At 45.1% G+C, this 17,764-nt stretch overlaps 1 protein-coding gene across 1 annotated transcript in view; it reads left to right on the top strand.

Moving 5' to 3' along the window:
* MTREX (Mtr4 exosome RNA helicase) overlaps positions 1–17,764 on the top strand; it is a 325,983-nt gene that overhangs the window by 175,123 nt on the left and 133,096 nt on the right. The window contains exon 19 of the mRNA XM_029577212.1: positions 2,342–2,470. Coding sequence (XP_029433072.1) covers positions 2,342–2,470 — 129 coding nt within the window. The remainder of the gene's footprint in view (positions 1–2,341; positions 2,471–17,764) is intronic.

The following is a 17,764-nucleotide window of genomic DNA, read 5'->3' as shown; positions in this document are numbered from 1 at the left end:
CAGGGGGGGGTTGGGGTAGCTTTTTGGGGGTTACACGCGTAACCCTTTGAAAATCTACCCCGTTATGTTGACACTATCTTTTGTGTGCAAAAGATAGTGTCAGTATATAATGCTCCTCTTTTTTTAAAATTCTCCAAAACATATTTTATTCAAATAGCTGTAACACAATTTTATAATCTAACACTATGGGCCGGATTTTAAATGCCCTGCGCGCGTAAATCCGGCCGGATTTACGAGCGCAGGGCCCTTGCGGCCGGCGCGCGCACAGCCCCGGGACGCGCCTAAGTCCCGGGGTTTCGTAAAAGGGGCAGGGAGGGGGCGTGTCCGGGGCATGTTCAGGGCGGGACCGGGGGCATGGCGCCGGCCCGGGGGCGTGGTCGAGGCCTCCAGACCAGCCCCCGGGTTGGGTGATGGCGCGCCAGCAGCCAGCTGGCGCGCGCAGATTTACGTCTGCTTTCAGCAGGCGTAAATCTGCCAACAAAAGGTAGGGGGGGTTTAGATAGGGCCGGCGGGGGGTGGGTTAGGGAGGGGAAGGTGCGGGGGGGGGGGGGGGTGGAAAGAAAGTTCCCTCCGAGGCCGCTCCGATTTCAGAACGGCCTCGGAGGGAACAGGCAGCGCGCGCCGGCCTCGGTGCGTGCAGGTTGCACAAATGTGCACCCCCTTGCGCGCGCCGACCCCGGATTTATAAGATACGCGCGGCTACTCGCGTATCTTATAAAATCCAGCGTACTTTTGTTCGCGCCTGGTGCACGAACAAAAGTACGCGCTCGCGCAAAATTATAACATCTACCCCAATATACTCATATTACATATAATTACTTACAAATTGGTTCTTAAATATACTTTTCATCAGTCATCTTAAATACAACAATACAACATTTTATTCATATACAGCTATTTGAATAAAATTTGTTTTTGGAGAAATAAAAAAAAAAAAAAAAGAGTAGCATTATATACTGATCCCTATCTTTTGTACTAGATTCCTATTTTGGGGAAGTAGGATTCAGATATAGCCAGTTTGTGTTTTTACCAGATTGGGATTTTTAACTTTGTACCATGTAGGGGTTGTATCAGCCACATAGAGATTAATTGAAATTTGACTAGGGATGTCTAAACTTTTGCATACAACTGTAAATGTGGAAAATATATTAGGACAAAAAAACAAGCAAATATAAAAATAAGAATAATGAAAGCATTGATTGAGCCAGGTCACAGGCAAATTAAAATTAAGAATCTAAATTGACTTTATAAATGACTGGTTCGCAGTAGGAATATGACCCTAGCCTGGGAGTGATGAAATTATGGATAAGTTGCTCAAGCCTTATGGGAATGTTTAGGTGTTGCCTGCCAACCTGTTTTAAAATTGCAATTTTCATCTTATTTTGGAAGTATTTTGAGTGGTACCTGTGACTTTGAAAAAGGCTGCTAAGTGGTCAAAGGCAGTTCACTGTATAGAGACTCTCAGGCCAATGCAATATTGGATGCTAAGGTCAGCGTGTCACTGAATGCACGGTTGGACATGTGTTTTGGACGCGTTAGACTTACGCCCGTTGCAATACTGGGATTAGTGCGTCCAAAACACGCTTCCAAACAAGTGCATAGCTTATAGCACTCATCACATGTAAATGCATGTTAATGAGGCTATTAGCTAGTACGCCGATATAAAAAAAAAAAGTTACCACATGTTGGACGCTCATGTTTTTATGCTCAAAACTTAACGCCAGCCCTGCAGCTGGCGTTAAGTTTTGAGGTGCCCCAAGCCATGCACGTAAAAGCAGAAAATGCTGCTTTTCTGTACTTTTCAGTGGTTCCTCCGACTTAATATTGTCACATTACTAAACAGGAGGAATCACAGAAATAGTAAAAAAAAGCAGTCAGGTTAGGAAAAGACGCTCAATTTACCAGTGTCCATTTCCTAACCCGTGGCTGTGCATGGGCTAGGAAAACAGATGCTCGAAAAATTGAGCATCCGTGTCCCTAACATGCACACAGCCAGGTCTCCTGGGCACTTGATGCCTGATGCTCTAGGGATTTACAATTTATCCCTAGGGCTTCCTTTTTAGCGCGGTGGCTCATTTGGCTATTGTATTGAGCGCCCAGGAGAGGTGATTATGCGCACGTTAAAAAAAAACATGTTCAGTTTAGACGCACTTTTTAGCGCAACGGTTTTGCATAGACTTGTCTGTAAGTCAACTAAACTATTTTAAAGATGTGTGTTGAGAAAACTCTGAAAGACTAAGAAATGAAATCTCAGCGCTACTGGGCTGTGTTAATAGTCATTGCCACTTTTTATGCTCGTGTAATCCTATGTTGTCTTTGAAACTTTTTGTTTTCCCTCCAGCCTAATTCTGGTGACCTGGACCCACTGTACATAGTAGAAGTGTTGCTGCACTGCAGTAAGGAAAGCTTGAAAAATGCTGCTACAGAGGCCGCAAAACCAGTGAAACAGGAGGAGAAAGGGGAAATGCAGGTACGTTTTTTCATTTTGTTATGGTTATTGATGTTTGGGTGGATCCTTGGACACTGTGGCAGCTGACCATGACCACAGTGTCAGGCTAGACTCTGGACACACAAACACAGATTTGAATCTTTTATTAAACAATTTTGGAAACCACCAGAGGTGGCAGTAGTGAGTAGTGGATGTTGAGCCCGGCTGGGCAGGTCTCCCACAGAACGCTGGAACAGCAAATCCTCTGCTAGGCTGTGCTGTAGTGGAAAGAGACTGAGAGTTATGAGTACACAATGAGAAGCATTCAGAGTCCCAGGTAGAATTAGGAGAAGCTCTGAGACAGGGAGAGCAGGCCCTCAAGGAGCGAGTACCTGATCCCTTAGAGCAGAGAGACTCAGCTGTATTGTACTCACGTAGCAGTAACAGATTCCACTAGACGAGAGGTCTGGCACCGGAACAGAGGGCAGGCCCTCGAGGAGCGAGTACCTGGTTCCTGTGAAGCAGTACTGTGGAATAGATGGTAGTTGTACTCACAGATGGAAACTGTTAATGAAGTCTTCCAAGTAGAAAGGTTTGAAGATGCAGGCAGCGACTCAGGGAACATGGGCCCTCAAGGAGCGAGTACCGGTTTCCTGATAGCACCTGAAAGAAGCAGAAGAGGCCCCCGAGGAGCGGGTGCCCCGTTAGCAAACCCCGAAGGGTGTAAGAGTTCCAGATAGCGCTGGAGTGGCAGAGCAGCTTCGGGACGGAGAGCGAATCCCATCCGTAGGATTCCGTTGCTAACTCGATGAGCTAGCAAATACTGTAGGCTTAAATATCCGGGCAGCGTGACGTCATATCAGGGAGACGCCCCTGAGGTTCACGCCAACGTGGAAATAAAGATGAGGGCGGCGTGCGCGCGCACGCCCTAAGGTTCCTTGGGAGGAGCATGGCGGGAGGCAGCACCAAAGCCAGTCCGGGGACGCTGGAGAGGACGGCAAACAAACGCCGCAGCAGCCATTAGTCCGAGGTGAGCGGGAGGAGCCGCAAGTAGTGAGAGATAGGCGGGGCGAAGCCGTCGAAGACCGATGGTCGCAACACATTTTCATAGACATAAAGATCAACAAACAAGTTGAACATGATTTTAGTGGCTTAACTTACATTTCGGACAGGCTTGAGTATTGGTAATCATCCTGGTCCTGGAGAGCAGTAGACTTTGCAGGACCAACCAGAAAGATGATGTACATGGGCTTTCAGGAGCTCAGCAGAAGTCTGAGGTCTCAAAAGTTCATGCGCAGGCCTTCTGAAAGGGACCACAACCTATAAAGATTCCTGACTAGCTTTTGAGAGCTATATTCCCTTCATCAGCTCAGTATACTGTTTTGGTTTCAGAATCCAGCCAGTCCATTACTGAAAAGGTATTTTCAACAATGTGCATGAAATGCTTTTTGTGTTTAATTGCAAGGAATTTGTCTGCTTCAGATCTTAAGTTTGCAAAGTAGCCGAGCAGCAGCAGGCCCTATTAAATTCATTTCATGTGGTCAACATGTGCTTAGCTTTATAATATCTTATTTATGGTCTAAATATTTTCATAAGGTGCAGTTCTGGCATACGTGGTTTATTTATACTCCTTGGTGTAGAAGGCAATTATGCATTAGTTTCATGTTGCAGAGATCTTTGCAATAAGGTAGATTGAAAGAGGTTTTGTTACATGCCATAATTAAGGAGACTATTAGTTGGTTCTTTTGATGTCTTCTCTTACATCTTTATGGAAATTCACTTTTTTGGATCCTTGAAAATAGTTTCACCATGTAGCTTTCTGTTATACTTCCCAGCAGTCTTGATATGGGCACTCAGAGCGTAATTAAAACCAGCAACTTCACACTGGAAATTGCATCTTAGAACTTCCCGCCCTGTTGCCTCCTACCGTATTTATTTATTTTATTTTATTTAAAATTCTTTATTTGTCACTCCCTCCAATATTTGGGGTAGGGTGCAAAAGAACATGCACAATAAAACAAATACATAAAATAAACTCAAATACAGAAACATAGCATGTACAATCTGCTTTATAATAAAATTATGAATGAATCCGTTATATTGAGGAGCTAAATCACACCTGCAGTAAAGCAAGAGGCTAAGATGCTACAGAAAAGGCTGCCTGAAATGGATATGTTTCTAGGGCCTTTTTATTTATTTATTTATTTATTTTTAATTTTTATATACCGAAGTTCTTGTGGGAATTACAAATCACTCCGGTTTACATAAAACGATGAACTGCCCAACAGCGGATGGGGGCTTTACATAGAACTGTAGAACATAAGGAACAATAAAACCGGATGTCAATTTAACATAGTAATAATAAATATAATATAATATAATATGTACATGCAATTTAACTATTTAACGTAGTAGAGATGACCTGTCAAATCTACCATATAGATACAATAAGGGTAATATAGTGAACTTATGGATTCAAAAATTGATTGAGCAGTTGTTTTACACACCAAAGAGTTTTTAAACTCTTTGGTGTGTAAATAGGAGTTCCATATTGTCTGGCCTGGCAATGGAAAAGGCCCTCTCTAGTATACTGAAAAGAATTCGTCCATTTCTCTTTCTTCACGACTTTCGCACAGTGCTACAGTCTCTGATATTTTCTGGATTGGATTACTGCAATGCTCTATTCTTAGGGCTATCAGACTCAACTATTTTTCCATTACAGCTAATACAGAACTCTGCAGCTCGAATCTTATCAGGTTCTACCCGCAGATCACATATTACTCCTGTTCTTTTCTCTGGTTACCAGTTAAATACAGAATTCACTACAAAGTACTATTATTCATACACTTATTTACAATACAACCTCAACTTGGCTTTGCTCTAACCTTTGCATTTACAAACCAGCCAGACAACTCAGATCACTTTCTAAGAACTTTTTGGACATACCCACAGTTAAGCTGGCCAGACTGGAATTAACTAGGAAAAGGGCTCTATCAGTAGCTGGCCCTATTCTTTGGAATTCACTCCCTGATTCTCTCCGGCTTATTTCTTCTGTACAACAATTCAAAAAAATGTTAAAAACTTATCTATTCCAGCAAGCATTTAGTTCACTGACTACATCCTAATTTCCATATATTAAGTTCTGGTTTTGTCTTCATTTTTGTTTATGATGGGCTTTTATTATATTTTATGATATGTTGTGTTTTGTCTGATTGCTTTGAATTTTATGTATGTTTTTATTTTGAACCGTTTTGATTAATTCTTCGAATTGTAAAGGCGGTATACAAACATTTTTAAGTATATATAAATAAATAAATAAATAAATGTCAGCCATACCAGGAGAAGGGATGTCCGGAAGATTTTGACTGGAGGGTTGGAGTGTGCGTATGGAGATGTAAAGGCTTAGAGCGCAGCTGATGTAAAGTGAGGTTAAATTATTCTAAAGGGTATGAATTATGACACCTATCTTGTATTGCATTCGCCAAAGAAGAGATTATAAAGTGGGAGAAATAGTCGTTCGCAGCCTTGTGAGTCAGGTCCTTTTAAGAATGAAACTTTTTTTTTTTTAGAAGAAGAAGCAAATTGTTTCTTAATCAACAAGGAAAAAGTTTTGTTTTGAGAGTCTGATTTTATTTATTTTTTTCCTAAGGTATGCATTTGACCATGTCCTGAGCAATATCTGCCTCTTACCTTTTGGACTAGCGTATCTCAGATCATCTTTTGATTAAGGCAGAACCGGGTTTGGCTCCTTGGATTTTTTTTTTTTTGCTTCATAGAAAAAGATGCAAGCAGCTATAGAAATGTTGCAGACAAGAATGTCTTTGAATAAATTATCTTGGCGCAGGTATATTGTGCTGAAACATGGGCCATGTTGAATGTCCTATGAGGATGGAGTCTTTAATAATCATTTGAGAATTATATATTGGTTTTTTAAATTCTTGTAAAATGTTTATGGAATATTTGGGACACTGTTCTTGGTCCATATTTTTCACTAAAGGCACTTTTGCACATTATTTGACTCTTAAAATCTAGGACAAATGATAAATTGTGGGACAATAATCTATGAATTATATCTTTGAATTTGTATGAGATTCCTTAAATTTGTTGTCCTTTTATGTAATTACTTTGTGGTTAGAACTAAGTATTCTGTGACTGTGAATTTTTTGAGGCTTTTTTTTTTTTTAATTTAGAAAATAAATTATTATATTTATCATATAACTGTAAGGAGATTAAATGTTTTTGGAATGAGTTTTGCCTCTTCACTGTAGATATAAATTTGGTAGAAGCGGTGATCATTTTTTGTTTTTTAATTTCTCCTCATTTAACAATTGTTATAATTCAGGGGTGAGCAAACTACAGTTTGCAGGGCAGAACCAACCTGTCTCTTTTTCATGGTCTGCCTATATTAAGTCCTGCCCGACAACACTCCGATTCATGCATCAGCAGACCATTGTTGATGATGTCGAGCGTCTGTTCCAGTTCAGCAGAGTGAATGGCGGCAGTCATCAGCAGAGCGTTGAGTGAAGCCCATTCCACTGGCAGCTGAAGTGAAATGAGAGAGGCCCGGTGGGGCTACCAGAGAAGCCCATTCTGCTGGCTAATGAATAAAAGTGATAGTGACTAGGTCTCTCTATCTTCTCTTTGGCCAGCGTATCCCATCCTACCACTGGCCAAAAAGGAGAGAGAGAGGCCTGGGATGAGTGAGGGAAGGGAAAGGGAGGGGGAGCAACTCAAACAAATAACAGTGACAGTAGAGGATGTAATAGATTAGATTGACAAACTGAAGAGTAACAAATCATCAGAATTGGATGGCATCCACCCCTGAGTGCTAAAAGAACTAAAACATGAAATAACCTGTAACTAGAAATCTGTAACCTATCATTTAAAACAGCCATGATTCCTGAAGACTGAAAAGTGGCCAATGTGACTCCTATTTTTAAAAAGGGCTCAAGGGGTGATCTGGGAAACTTGAGCCTGATGTCGGTGCTTGCAAAATGATAGAAGCCATTCTTAAAAACACAATCACTGGCCAAAGACATGGTTAATGGGTAAGGGGGGAAAAAATTTAGTCCTGCCCTCTGTTTCCAGTCTTTTAATCAGTTACCCAATCTACAATAGAACATTGCCTCCTATCCCATGACTTTGTAATTTCCTGAGGAGTCTCTTATAGGGCACTTTGTCTAATGTCTTCAGAAAATCCAAATACATTATATCAGCTGGCTCACCTTTATCTACATGTTAAATTTACACCTTCAAAAAGATTGATAAAACAAGATTATTCTCCATTCCTTTTCAGTTCAATCCTAAAATTCTATTTGCTTTTTTGACTGCTGCTAGGCACAGAGTAAAGGATTTTAATGTATTTTCCTCAATTACTCCAAAGTCTTTTCTTGGGTAGTGGCTCCCAATACAGAACCCTGAATTATATTTTTCCCTTTGTACATCACTTTGCACGTTTCCACATTAAATTTCATCTGCCATTCAGTTGCTCGGTTGCCTAGTCTCACAAGGTTCTTCTGCAGTTTATCATTTTAACAATTTTCAGTAATTTTGTGTCATCTGTGTCAACGAGAACGAAAACAAATGTGAAAAGTTAGCTACCTACTTTCATGACAAGGTTGCTAACATCATGGCCCGCTTTTCTACTCCTGCGCCATCAGGATCACTATTTTCCACGATCACTTTGACCACCTCAGCCACTCTCACAAATTTCGAAACAACAACAGCTTCAGAAATTGAAGGGATCCTAAAAAGAATTAAACCAGCCATGCACCCGATTGACATAATGCCAATAAAAACACTACTCTCCATCCCTACAAGGATTGCCTCTCCCATTACTAACATCATCAACAAATCCATATCATCGGGTGTATTTCCTACGCAACTCAAGCACGCTATTATAAAGCCTACACTCAGAAAATCAGACCTGGATCCATCTGAACTGACCAACTATCGTCCAGTCTCTAACCTCCCATTCTTATCTAAAATCCTTGAGAAAATTATCAACAAGCAACTCACAAACTTCTTAGACGAAAACCTACTACTCTTCCCATCCCAATATGGCTTCCGTAAGAACCACAGTACAGAAACCCTTCTAGTAACACTCTCTGATGCGATTCTAAAAGCTCTCGACTCCGGTCATTCTTACCTACTGGCACTTCTTAATATTTCTTCAGCATTCGACACGGTCAACCACAATACCCTCCTATGCCGCCTAGCACAAATTGGCATTACAGGCACTGCCTTATCCTGGCTCCAATCATGTCTGTCGGACAGGACTTTCAGTGTTAAAACTGACAGCAATATATCGAAACCCAGAAAACTAGCTCAAGGTGTTCCTCAAGGATCCTCGCTCTCTTCTACTCTTTTCAATATATACCTTTCTCCTCTCTGTCAGCTGCTGGTGAAACTGGATCTTCCACACTTCATTTACGCAGACGATGTGCAGATCTTAATCCCCATCAACGACTCACTACCAAATGCTCTAAAAATCTGGGACACAGCTCTGGGGGAAATAAAAAATCTCCTTACTGAAAACTACCTTGCAATAAATACAACCAAGACAGAGCTCCTCATCATCTCTTCACACAATAACCCCTACTCTAAATCTACCCCACATGCATCATCAGACGCCCTCAATTTACAACAAGTCCGCAGCCTTGGCGTTATCATTGACAATCAAGTCTCATTAAAGAAATTCATCACAACTACAATTAAAAACGGATTCTTCAAGCTACACACTCTAAAAAGAATCAAACCGCTTCTTCTTCCATACGACTTCCGAACAGTATTACAAGCAACTATTTTGTCAAAAATCGATTACTGCAATGCCATCCTACTAGGTCTCCCTAAAAATACCATACAACCATTACAGATGCTTCAAAACGCAGCTGCTCGCTTACTTACTAACACCCACCGCCATGAACACATCACACCTGTGCTCATGTACCTTCACTGGCTGCCGGTAGCTTCAAGGATTCTATTCAAAGTTCTCGCCCTAATCCATAAGTCGATTTACAACCAAGATATGCAATGGTTCTCCGATCAATTCTTATTCCACACGTCAAAGAGACCAATAAGAAAAATACACCAAGCCAAACTCGCGTCCTCTTCACTTAAACACATCAAACACGTTGCTACAAGAGACCGCGCTTTCACTATTGCGGGAACCAATATCTGGAACAAAATGCCCACTGACCTGCGTCTTGAACCCTGCCATAAAAAATTCAAGCAGAACCTCAAAACTTGGCTGTTCGAACAAGCATACTCACAATGATCTTCTCCATTTTCTGAAATACCTATTACTTGTACTGCTTCTCCAATAGATCATTTGGGATTTTATATGCTTCTCCAATAGATCATTTGGGATTATATTATTATTATTTTCAATAGATTATGATTATCTTTAAGTTAATTTGATTAGTGCTTAACTATGTCTTTAAATTTGTTCTTAATTGATTTATTATGTACTCACGAGTTTTTTTCTCTTCGATTGTAAAGCTTGTTGCTGATTTACTGTTGATTGTGAACCGAGGTGATGTTATTAACGTGCCGCGGTATATAAAAAACTTCGAAATAAATAAATAAATAAATCTGCAGATTTGATCACCTCGCTCATCATTCCCTTTTCCAGATCATTTAAAAAAATGTTAAACGGCTCAAATCCCAGTACCGATCCCTTTGGTACTCCATTAATGACATTTCTCCATTTGGAAAACTGACCATTTCCTAGCATGTACCAGATGGACTCAGGACCAATGGGTATAGTGTACTCCTGATAGCAGTTGGAGACGGATCAGATTTCAATCTGACGTCAGCCCTAGTACATATACCCCTGCAGGAAGTGCAGCTCTTCAGTATTTTCCGTCTCCATAGAAGTTAGGGACTCTATGCACGCTAGCACAGCATTAGAATAATTTTACCAAAGAAAACCAAATTAAGAAGAAATCTTACCTCTACAGACAAGCCCCGCTCTCCTGCGGTGACACCCGTTGGGTCCCTCCCCCAGTTGAGATTCCCGAGGTGATTTCCACGATCCCTTGGAGGTAAGCCTCGGACCGGCAGCCAACCCTCGGCGGGAACCTAGCCCCTGACATCGGATGAGGCTGAGAGGCAGCGGGTGCAACCTCGAGCACGGCGGTGAAGGTATTTTCCCTCTCCCCCCGCAGCCGGAGACCGCCTGGAATGAAACCGGGAAGCGCCGAGACCCGGTAAGGTAGAAAATCTATTTAAAAGTCTCCGGTCTCCGAAGCTCGAGGAGACGCACAGGTCACCAGCCTGGACCAATGCCACCGAGTTAATCTCCCCTAGCAGGTCTAGACCCCGGTCAGATCCGAGGGTCCTCCCACGTGGATACCCTCCGAGGTGGTTGCCATCACCTTTTTGGCCCTGTCCGCCGCCCTGTCCGCAGTCTCGATCCGTGCGCACAAAAACTTTGTGCGCACAAGTACCGGGCGCACAAGCGAAGCACACAGCCACACGCTTACTGTGCCGAGGGCATAACTTCGACCCATGCGCACAACAGTACGCACATCTGTCTGCACGCACACACCAAATCTACGCACGCAACTTCGACGCACACCAGAGCCCACAACTATATTGTATGCGCACAAGCCATGGCACCACCTGAAAATAAACTCAAAGCTCAGGGCCTTTGCCCAGTATGCTACATTATTTATTTATTAATTATTATTATTATTATTTGTTATTTAAAATGAGTTGTATCTCAGTTCTTCTTTCCTTGTTCTTTGTAAGACACTATTAAGTCATTTTTAATGTTGAATGTAAACCGAAGTGATTAGTAACCTTGTTACCTGAACCTCTGTATATAAAAGTTTTAAATAAATAAATAAATAGATTAGAGCTGCACAGTATGAGGAGGCCACAGCCCTGTGTTTACAGTGCAGAGGCCCTAGGGGACCCAACTCATGGCCCTCCCCAACCAGTACTGGACCCCAGCCTCTCGAGCAGTACGCTGGCCCTAGCATTACACAGTGGGACCCCCCCTTCAAACGGCGATCCCCAGGGACACGGCGCCCCCTAGTCTAGACCCAGCTTCTATCTCCTGGGTGGAATTCTTCAAAGGTCTGCATACCTTCGTCCACATGCAACCGGGGCCTCCTATAATGCAGCCACAGGCTCCACCAGAAGGCCTCAACATGCCGGGACCTTCTATGCCCAGGGAAGTGATCCCACTGCCCAGAAGCCCCACTTTTAGGGACACTGACATCTCAGATGAGTCAGAACCCATGGAGGAAGGGGCACTCCCTCTGGGGACAGAACCCCATAGAACCATGAGACACTTCTTCAAAAAGGACAAGCTCCCAGACCTGGTCACACACAGCTTAAAAGAGCTTGCCATCCCAGACACAAGTGCCTCAGGGGAACCTAAGACGAACCCACTTTTGGAGGGAATCCGTCAGACCTCCCGCCATTTCCCACTATTACAAGCCATCCAGCAACTAATTGACCTGGAATGGGATGCCCCAGAAACTACATTCAAAAGGGGCCGGGCTCTGGCAGCCATGTACCCTCTGGACTCAGCCGCCAAAGATCTCCTGGCATGTCCGAAAGTGGATGCCATGGTCTGCGTGGTCTCAAAGCGCACTACTATCCCAGTGGAGGGAGGAGCAGCACTCAAGGATGCTCAAGACAGACATCTGGAATCTATCCTCAAACAGTCCTTTGACATCTCAGCTATGTCTTTACAGATTGCGGCCTGCTGTGCCGTGGTGACGCGCGCCTGCTTAGCACAGACCAGGAACAACACTCCTGGGGAGGCCCTGGAAACCAGCTATATCATTCCTCGCGGACGTCACTTCGGATCTGGTACACATGGCAGCCAGAAGACAAATTTGGCTCCGAAACTGGTCAGCCGACGCATCCTCCAAAACGAGACTCACGAGGATGCCTTTCAAGGGAACACTCCTGTTTGGAAGCGAACTAGAGAAACTAGCCAACAAATGGGGCGAGTACATACTGCCGCAGCTACTGGAGGACAGGAATAAGAGAAACCAGCGATCCTTCCCCCGGACCTCCAGGGGCAGAGGATCACAACGCTTCAACCCATATAGAAACTCATATCAAGCGGCCCGCCCCACAGGCCAAAGCCAGTCCTTTTCGGAACAAGCACAATAAAAGGGGAGCCAGCTCGGGCCCAGGCCCCAGCCGCACCCCACAATGAAAATCAGCCGACCCATCCAAAGGAAGAAACCATAGGGGGCAGACTTGCTCTATTCTACCAAAGATGGGTCGAGATAACTTCGGACAAGTGTGTCCTATTCATCATTCGAGAGGAATATTACCTGGATTTCCACCACCTCCCTCCGGACAAGTTTGTGGAATCTCCCTGCCACGACCCTTCGAAGAGGATGGTAGTGGAAGCTACACTGACCAGATTACTAGCCTTAGAGACTATAACACAGGTGCCTCCACAACAAATAAATACTGGACATTCTTCCATCTATTTTATCGTCCCCAAGAAAGAAGGAACATTCAGATCTATCCTGGACCTCAAGGCGGTCAACCGTCATCTGAAGATTCCATGCTTCCGCGTGGAAACCCTACACCCGGTAATAAGGGCAATACAACCGGGAGAGTTTCTTACCTCCCTGGATCTGTCTGAAGCCTACCTACACATTCCGATCCATCAAGAGCATCAGCGTTTTCTATGCTTCTCGATCCTGAACCATCACTACCAGTTCCGGGCACTACTTTTTGGGTTAGCCACTGTACCCCGGACGTTCACCAAGATCATAGTGGTGGTGGCAGCAACACTGAGGAAGGAAGGAATACGCGTGCACCCTTATCTAGACAATTGGTTGATCAGAGCGAAATCCCCAGAGGAAAGCCACCAGGCAACCAACAGAGTCAAAACTCTATTGGAGAGCCTCGGGTGGGTTGTCAACACAAACAAGAGCTGCCTGCAGCCCTCCCAATCTCTAGAATACTTGGGAGTCTGGTTTGACACCAAACAAGACAAGGTCATCCTGACACAGACAAGGAGATCAAAACTGATGACCCAGTTAGGAACCCTGTTGAGCAAACTTTGCCCCACAGCATGGGATTACATACAAGTTCTCGGCCTCATGGCATCCACACTGGAAGTAGTCCCATGGGCACAAGCTCACATGAGACCCCTACAACGCTCACTACTATCACGATGGAATCCATTGTCCCAGAACTACACCTTACGTCTTCAGCTCCCGGACACAGCATTCCAATTGATAGTAAACTATTGGGGAACACCAACCATGGACCTCCTGGCAAACCGGTCCAATGCCCAAGTACCCAGTTTCTTCAGCCACAAGCGAGAACCCCAGTCCCAGGGAATCGATAACCTGGTACAGATCTGGCCACAGGAGACTCTGTTATACGCCTTCCCGCCATGGTCCCTATTGGGCGCAATCATCCACAAGATAGAACACCACAGGGGACCAGTACTTCTAGTGGCCCCGGACTGGCCAAGAAGACCGTGGTACGCAGACATGCGAAGACTGCTGACAGGGAACCCCCTGCCAATACCCCCACACAGAGACCTGCTCCAACAGGGACTGATCCTCCACGAGGATCCAGTTCAATTCTATCTTACAGTCTGACCATTGAGAGGACTTGCCTAAGGAGGAGAGGATACTCGGGGGCAGTAATTGACACCCTACTCCGAGCACGCAAGTTCCCCACATCCCTAACATACATAAGAATTTGGAGAGTATTCGAATCCTGGTGCGAGGACCACGACGACATACCACGCTCAGTCAAAATTCCTGTGATTTTGGAATTCCTGCAGAACGGTCTACAGAAGGGATTGTCCCTCAACACCATCAAGGTACAAGTAGCTGCCTTGTCATGCTACGGAACCAAGAGCGAGAGCGGCAGCATAGCCTCTCACCCGGATGTCTCCCGCTTCCTGAAAGGAGTCATGCACATCCGACTACCCCTAAAGTGGCCGGTGCCTCTTTGGAACCTCAACCTAGTCCTAGATTTCCTAGCAGGAACCTCCTTCAGACCTCTCCGCAGCCTGTCTCTCTGACTATTAACATTGAAGTCAGCCTTCCTGTTGGCAGTGTTCAGCCCGTCGTATATCCGAGCTACAAGCACTGTCCTGCCAAGAGCCATTCCTCAGACTCACCCCAGGAACTATCCAGTTACGCACAGTTCCGTCGTTCCTCCCCAAAGTGGTGTCTCACTTCCATCTCAACCAAACCATCTCGCTACCATCGCCAGATGAGCATAAGAATTCGGAAGAGGCTCGAAGTCTACACCATTTCAACGTCGGCAGACGCCTAGTCGGATACCTGGAAAGGTCGGAATCCGTACGAAATACGGACCATCTATTCGTCCTTCACAGCGGGAAGAAGCAAGGGGAAGCGGCCTCACGAGCAACCATAGCCTGCTGGATCAAAGAAGTCATGAAGGCGGCCTACGTGGAAGCAGGCAAGCCACCGCCTTTACAAGTCAAGGCCCATTCTACTAAGCCCAGGCAGTGTCCTGGGCGGAAACCAAGATGCTGTCACCCGCCAAGATCTGCAGGGCGGCGACATGGTCCTCCATCCACATTTTCTCCAGGTTTTACCGCCTGGATGTTCAGGCTCGGGAGGACCCAGCATTTGCAAGGTCAGTACTAAGTGGGTCATGGGCAGCCTCCCACCCGGTTCGGGAGTAGCTTTTATACATCCCATTGGTCCTGAGTCCATCTGCTACATGCTAGGAAATGGAGACATTACTTACCTGATAATTTCGTTTTCCTTAGTGTAGACAGATGGACTCAGCATCCCACCCACTGCTGCCGTTACTCATGGAATTCTCAGGGGACATCCCCGGGAGCGAGTGATTCAAGGGTAAGCCATGCTTTCCTTCATCTAGGACACCCATCCTACCGGGTGTCGATATTTCTTGGTTGAGGGCACTGGCGGTCTCCAGCTATAGCCAATTCAACCAGTTCAATGTATTCAAGTTAACCAAGTTATAAAGTTAATCAAGTTATTCAAATTATTCAGTCATACATATATCCACAATGCTTTTCGAGGAGAATACTGAAGAGCTGCACTTCCTGCAGGGGTATATGTACTAGGGCTGATGTCAGATTGAAATCTGATCTGTCTCCAACTGCTATCAAGAGTACACTATACCCATTGGTCCTGAGTCCATCTGTCTAAGTTAAACAAAATTATCAGGTAAGTAATTTCTCCAATATCATATTACCTCTGTATTGAGCCATGATGCGATCACACCTTGAGTAATGTGTGTAGTTCTGATCGCTCCATCTCAAGAAAGACAGAACTAGAAAAGGTTCAGAGGAGTGCGACACTTTCTGAGGAGAAGCTTGAGAGACGTGTGTAACTGGCTGTGAAGAAGGCGGTGCGGAGCCTTGGCATTGGGGCACCAGCAGCACAATCCTTTCTCGAGCCACTGGTGGAATCTCTGCACACACTCATCGTAGTATTACTGACACAGCCTGTGTTGGTTCCCAGGGAAGCATCGATGCCCAGAAGAGCATCACTGGTACCAGCGGCCGATCCAGTGCTTGTCCACAGTTCCTCAGAGGCAGAAATTCAACTGGGGCTGGGACAACACCAGGGCCCAAACCCCCATGGCCTGAGTTGGTACCTTTATTGCTAGCCAGAGCCCTAGGGCTCCGTGAGAACAAGGGCCCGTATGTCCCTTGGCGGATGACTCTTCTGATGTTTCTGACCACGTGTTGGATGGTCTCACCTTGGAACTTTCTCCTTCCGACAACAGAAGGAAGTCTCCTCCGGAAGACTCTCCTTTGCAGGTTTTGTCTGAGTGATGACAGAATCTATCCCATTTCAGTTACAGACTGAGGAGAATACCAGACACAAGATTCTGGATATCCTCCAGTATTTTGAACCTCCCAAGAAGATAGTGACAGTCCTAGTGCACGAGATCCTTGTGGAGTTACTGATGAGAATGTAGGAACACTCCCTCTCAATTCCTCTCATCAACAGGAAGGCGGGTGCGATTTATCTCATCCAGAAGGCTCTCTGATCCAACAAACATTGGCTGCCACACCAGTCTTTGGTGGTCAAATCCATTCTCAGAAAGACCAAGCACACTCAAACCTATTCCTCTGCATTCCCAGGGAAGGATCAGAGGGCCATGAATGCTTTTGGGAGGAAGGTCTTTCGGGGTGCTATGCTTATTGCCCACACAGCAGCCTACCAGCTTTTCATGAGGTAATATATATGGAACATTCTGAAGAAGGTGAAGAACATGGCCAAGCAACTGCCTCAACAACAGCAGGACACTCGTCTGGTGCAAAAGGGCCTAGAGTGTGGAAAACACGGGGTCAGGTTGACCTGTGATGTTTTTCAGACTGCAACAAGGGTCTCTGCTGCTAGGATTGGTGCTCGCAGACTTGCCTGGCTGCTGGCAACTGATCTCCATCAGGAAGTACAGGAGCGATTTGCTGATATGCCGTATACCAAAGAGAATTTCTTTGGAGATGTGAAGGATGAGGTGGCTCAGATGCGGGAGTATCATGCGACACTCCCAACAGCTTTCCACCAACAGCCAGCAGATCTTCGAGGTCTGGCCAGAGGAAGTCTTCAACCCCAGCAGCAGCAGCAGAGCGCCCTGAAGCCCCAGCAAGCATCCCTATCAACTCCCAGGACGGGGTTTTGACTAGATCATTGGGAACATAGCCAAGTCCACAATACCCGAGATGATGGATCCCCTGGACGAGGGGAGGTTGCGGTTCTACAAGATCTGGTGGCTCAGAGTAACCTCCGACAAGTGGGTCTTGTCTATCATCCATGGAGGGTACAAATGAAACCTTTTGAGTACCTCGCCAAATTGCCCTCCAAGTCTGCATTGGGGACTGGTAACATATCAGGAAGTACTCTTAATGGAGCTTTCCTCCCTCTTAATGGCCAGGGCAGTCAAGCCCATTCAACTAGGGGAAAGAGGGAGGGGATATTATTCCCAGTACTTCTTGATTTCAAAGAAAACGGGAGGACTCTGGTTCCATCCTAGACCTAAGGAATAAGTTTCTCAGAAGAGAAACGTTCAAGATGGTTTCCCTGGGCACCTTAATTTCCTTGTTTCAAAAAGAGGACTGGCTATGCTCCCTGGATCTGAAGGATGCATACACCCACATTGAGATCTTCTATGATCACCGGAAGTATCTTAGATGATTGGTGGGACAATATCACTTCCAGTATTGCATTTTGCCATTTAAGCTAGTATCAGCCCCATGTGTCTTCACAAAATGCCTGGCAGTGGTGGGAGCACATATTTGCAGACTGGAGGTCCATATTTTCCCTTATCTGGATGATTGGCTGGTCAAGAGCACCTCTTGGGCAGTGGCCAATGAGTCCA

The sequence above is a fragment of the Rhinatrema bivittatum genome, chromosome 1, assembly GCF_901001135.1.
Source record: "Rhinatrema bivittatum chromosome 1, aRhiBiv1.1, whole genome shotgun sequence".
Lineage (NCBI taxonomy): Eukaryota > Metazoa > Chordata > Amphibia > Gymnophiona > Rhinatrematidae > Rhinatrema > Rhinatrema bivittatum.
This window is presented reverse-complemented; position numbering and strand designations above follow the sequence as displayed.